Genomic DNA, 4567 nt, shown 5'->3' on the forward strand with positions numbered 1-4567 from the left:
GTGGACTTCCCAGCATACCTGAGGTCTCCGACGTAGTGGGTGGCCCAGGAGAGCCGGACCCGGGAGCGGCTCAGCATATGGATAAAGTTGGTGACACTGAAGATGTTCTCTGCTGTCTCAAAGGCCGAGTTCCCCCGGCCTAGGATCAGCACATTCTGACCCTCGAAGTCCTTGGGATCCACAGACACGGACTCATACCCATCCACATATTCGGAGCCAGGGAAGTCCACCTGGTTGGGGACCGACAAGCCGGTGGCCACAAGAAGGACGCTGCAGGTGGGGGACAGAGGGAGGATGGCTTATCCTCTCAGCTATGAGACCACTAAGTAAAAAAATCCCTCTTTGGGCCTGCCGCCTGGCTCGCCGGCCCCACCCAGACTGCTAGGTCCTAAAGGAAAGCAGGTCATCCATTCCTTTACCTACTTCCTGACCTGGCCCAGTGTATCTGACACTTTACCTCAGCCCCCTCACTGAATGATCCTTTGGGTATAGTTTGTTTTCACCTTTCTGGGATTATACCAAACATGAGAATCAGTTTTAATTTCTGACTCTAGAGAGGGTGACACCATGAGAAACTGAATAATTCACTTAGTTTTGAACACAGCAGCCATAGCCATACCAAGTACCACCTTCATCATGAAAATGAAACCAGACACTCTGCTTTCCCCTTTCTTACTTCCCTGATAGATGCAGAATCTGCTGAGCAGAGATTCTGTACGAGTCCCTGTACTAAGTACTTTCTGACTCATCTCACTGCTCAGAGCAGGTCTGCGTTGGTGTTATTTGGCCTGTGTTACAGGTGAAGACTGCTGGCTCCAAGTGAGCCCATGGACTCCATAGCTCCTCAGATAGCAGAGCTAGAATCTGACCAAAGCCCAGCCTAATTTCAGAGTCCTGCTCTTTCTGCTGATGGGGATTATAATCTTGTGGTGGGCAATCCAGGAGCTGGACCCTGTGGCCTGCAGAGGAAAGAGTGGATAACAAGATAGTTTCAAAGACAGGAACAGGTGGTCTGGAGAAAAGGCTTGGGCAGCCCCCATCCCCCCTTGTTTTCTGAGCTGTCCACTGGCTTACATCTGACTCCCCTATACTGTAGCACTTCTAAGTCCTAAGATGCGAGGGTCCAAACTGACCCCGCTCCCTAGGCTGTAACAAGCAAGGAATAAGGCTGGGCCTCAGGCAAAAGGCTTGAGAAGATGAACTGTGATGGAGCACGTGCCTGGGGCCAGGTGCTAGGCTGACAACCAGGAAGGGGGAGTCAGTCTGGTGGGGCGTTAAGAACACAGGCTTCAGAGTCAGAAAGACAAGTGCAGTCAAGTGGCAGCTGCTACTTATTAGCCGTGTGACAGAATACCAGTTACTTAGCTTCTCTGAGCCTCAGTTTGTCATTCATAAAATGGGGATCAGTGAACCTCCTTCATAGGGTCCTTGTGAGGATTAAACAAACACAGTAGAATGTGTAACTCTGAGTTGGAGTTGTCTACACAATATTAAGCTTTCTCCCAAGCCAAAGCAAGCTAAAGCTGAATGCTAGCAGCCCTGCCTGTTGTGCCTGGCTCTCATTCAGTTCTGAAATCCTACCGAGCCCAGCTAACACTTACTGGACACTTGCCAGCATTTCTCAGAATGAATTTTGGGGAATGCAAGTTCTAGGAGATGCGCTACAAAAAGGGTTTTGTAGGTGCATAAGCTCAGATAATGCTGAATATTTTACCCAATGTTGGAGCCCTTCAGTGAATGTGAAAATATTTAAGACTGAAAAATCCTGGAGGAAAGAAATGGTCAGAATTTTCAAATATCTTTGGGCACACACATTTCTAGGAAACACCTGGGAAATGATGGATGAACTGAACCTCTGTGTACTGGATTTCAGCGGGAACAAAGATGGGGAGGGGGCTTTCCAGTTGGCTCAGTCCATAAAGAATGTGCCTGCAATGCAGAAGACCCAGGTTTGATCCCTGGGTTCGGAATATCCCCTGGAGAAGGAAATGGCAACCCAGTCCAGTATTCTTGCCTGGAGAATCCCATGGACAGAGGAGCCTGGTGGGCTACAGTCCATGGGTTCCCAAGAGTTGGACATGACTTAGCGACTAAATCACCACCAAAGATGGGCTGAAATGCCCTTTTCCTCCCATTTCTCCCACACCTATGGGCCAACCAATGGGTTTTCTTCCTCCCAGAAAGGCCCCAGCTTCAGCAGGTGAGCTCTGCAGCCAGGTTCCTTACCTACACTGGTATGCCTGGCCCCGGTGGTCGGTCAGGATGAAGTAATGGCCATTCCAGGCCCCGCGATCCTTGTTCACAGTGACGTGGGCAATGGTTGTGTTATACAGCACGTGAAGCCCCAGCCGCTCTGCAAAGTCGCTCAGGTAGCGCACCATGTCGTTGGCGTCGGGATAGTAAGCGTCCGAGTAGTGTCTGAAGAGCAGCCGGGGGTCGTGGCTGAGCAGAGAGTTCCAGTCGTGACGCAGGTTGAACTCGGCATTGGTCTTGCCGGTGTACCGCTTGTTGATGCTGATGAGCTTGCGGTGCCGGGGGTAGCGCGTGAAGAAGCTGCCCGGCACTGGGGCGCGTTCGAATACCATGTAGTCTCTGCCTGCCCTTTGCAGGAAGTAGGCCATCTGCAAGCCCGCGGGCCCGGCGCCCAGGACGCAGTAGTCCCGATGCACGGGCGCCCAGGCCTGGGCAGGGCGCAGGTAGAGAGCCAGGTGCAGGGCGATGGTCAGGAGCAGCCCCGGGGCGCCCCACAGTGGGGCGGCGGTGGAGAGGCCCATCCTACGGCAGACCAAAGGGGTGAGGCCTTGGACCAAGCTAGGCCCCTCGAGGCTGGGGGACGGGAGCCAGGAACTGGGGGCCTAGAGAGAGGCAAGGGCTTCCCCGAGCACTCACTGCGATTTAGGGCGCAGCCAGAACCCAAAGACCTCTGACCTCAACTGCCCAGACTGCATCGTTTCTAGCTCGGATCTGGGCTCCCTCCAGGAGTCCCGAACCCCTCCATCTTCCTCACGACCTTACTTCCCAGGGGCGCCGGACTCCTTACTGCCATGGTAATAAAAGGGTGGGTATCTTCCCCAATTTCCCCTAATTTCTGGGGTGCCCAACACCCTCCTAGGGCCTCCCGAGGCCAGACCCTTGAGAGTCACGTCTTTTGGCCTCGCCCCCGCGCTCCCGGCTCCAGCCTGGAGGAGGACTGGGCTGCACGGTCCTGTCCCCCTCCCGCGCCCGGCGCCCTGGCCTCTTCGGTCACGTGACAGGGATGCCCCGGCACACCTGCCGCGGAGCCGCGCGAGGCCACTCTCCTGCAGACGCGCGGCATCCGGGAGCCGCTCCCCACGCGTGCGCTGTGCCCACGCCCGCAGCTCCCGCCTCCCCGCCCGCCGGCCCACCGCGCGCACAGAGCTCGAACCTCTCAGCCGCTCCGGAGACAGCCCGCAGCCGAGTCAGGCCGCAATCGGCCGGCCCGCGCCTCCGCGGCGGCCCCGCCTCTCCCGCCCGGCCAATGGCAGGGGGCAGGGTCACGTGGCGAGGCGCGACACGGCGGGCGGGGCTGGCCAGGGCTGGGCGCCAGGATGCCAGCGAGCGAAGCGCACGTGCTGTGCCGCCGGCCCGCACCCGCAGGGAGGGTGGTGGCAGGGTTGAAGATCGAATCTGGCAAGGGCGCGGAGCTCTTTAAAACTGTATATTTATGCTTGTAAGGCAGGCACGGGAGCAGATGACTTTGGGAGATAAACCCCCGTGACACTTCATTAATGTGGGAAAGGAGTAGTTGGCTACCCAGTACTTTGAAACTGGAAACCAAGTTGGTGAAACCAGGACCAGTAAGGCAACTAAGGAGTTTTCGCTACAATGATTCAGTCTATCCTTCACTAAGTAACAAACAGGACTGACTTGATCTTCCATCAGAAGAGGGGGGCTCCACTCTAGTACTCTTGCCTGGAAAATCCCATGGACAGAGGAGCCTGGTAGGCTGCAGTCCATGGGGTCGCTAAGAGTCGGACACGACTAAGCGTCTTCACTTTCACTTTTCACTTTTATGCATTGGAGAAGGAAATGACAACCCACTCCATTGTTCTTGCCTGGAGAATCCCAGGGACCGCGGAGCCTGGTGGACTGCCCTCTATGGGGTCGCGCAGAGTTGGACACGACTGAAGCGACTTAGCAGCAGCAGCAGCAGCAGGGGCTGTTTCCTATATAATGTAGCTGACTAGCCAAATGGCACTCAGAGGGGGTTTGCTTAATTAAGATCATAGAGTTGAGAACTGGAGTGTGGAATTAACACACACACCGCCCCCCCCCCCCCCCCCCCCCCCAACCATTTATACTCCAAATCATGAGCTCTTTCCAAACTTTTTATTAATTTATGAAGCCCGTTTTATGTGCTTGATATCAATTAACAATTAATTGCCCATCTAAGGAAGAAATGGAGAACTTTAATTGAGCCAACCTAAAGCTGGGAGAAATATCAATAACCTCAGATATGCAGATGACACCACCCTTATGGCAGACAGTGAAGAGGAACTAAAAAGCCTCTTGATGAAAGTGAAAGAGGAGAATGAAAAAGTTGGCT

At 54.6% G+C, this 4567-nt stretch overlaps 1 protein-coding gene across 2 annotated transcripts in view; it reads right to left on the reverse strand.

The window, feature by feature from the left end:
• Nucleotides 1–3478, reverse strand: part of FOXRED2 (FAD-dependent oxidoreductase domain containing 2) — a 19782-nt gene extending 16304 nt beyond the window's left edge. For both annotated transcript variants that reach the window (XM_010860542.1, XM_010860541.1), the window contains exons 1-3: nucleotides 3407–3478; nucleotides 2227–2775; nucleotides 19–270 (exon numbers count right to left, since the gene is read on the reverse strand). In XM_010860542.1, the coding sequence (XP_010858844.1) occupies nucleotides 19–270; nucleotides 2227–2774 (800 nt within the window). In that variant the 5' untranslated portion in view covers nucleotide 2775; nucleotides 3407–3478. The remainder of the gene's footprint in view (nucleotides 1–18; nucleotides 271–2226; nucleotides 2776–3406) is intronic.
• Between the last annotated feature and the right edge of the window lie 1089 nt (nucleotides 3479–4567).

Source organism: Bison bison, unplaced genomic scaffold (assembly GCF_000754665.1).
Source record: "Bison bison bison isolate TAMUID 2011002044 unplaced genomic scaffold, Bison_UMD1.0 scf7180017864468, whole genome shotgun sequence".
In the NCBI taxonomy this organism is placed as follows: Eukaryota; Metazoa; Chordata; class Mammalia; order Artiodactyla; family Bovidae; genus Bison; species Bison bison.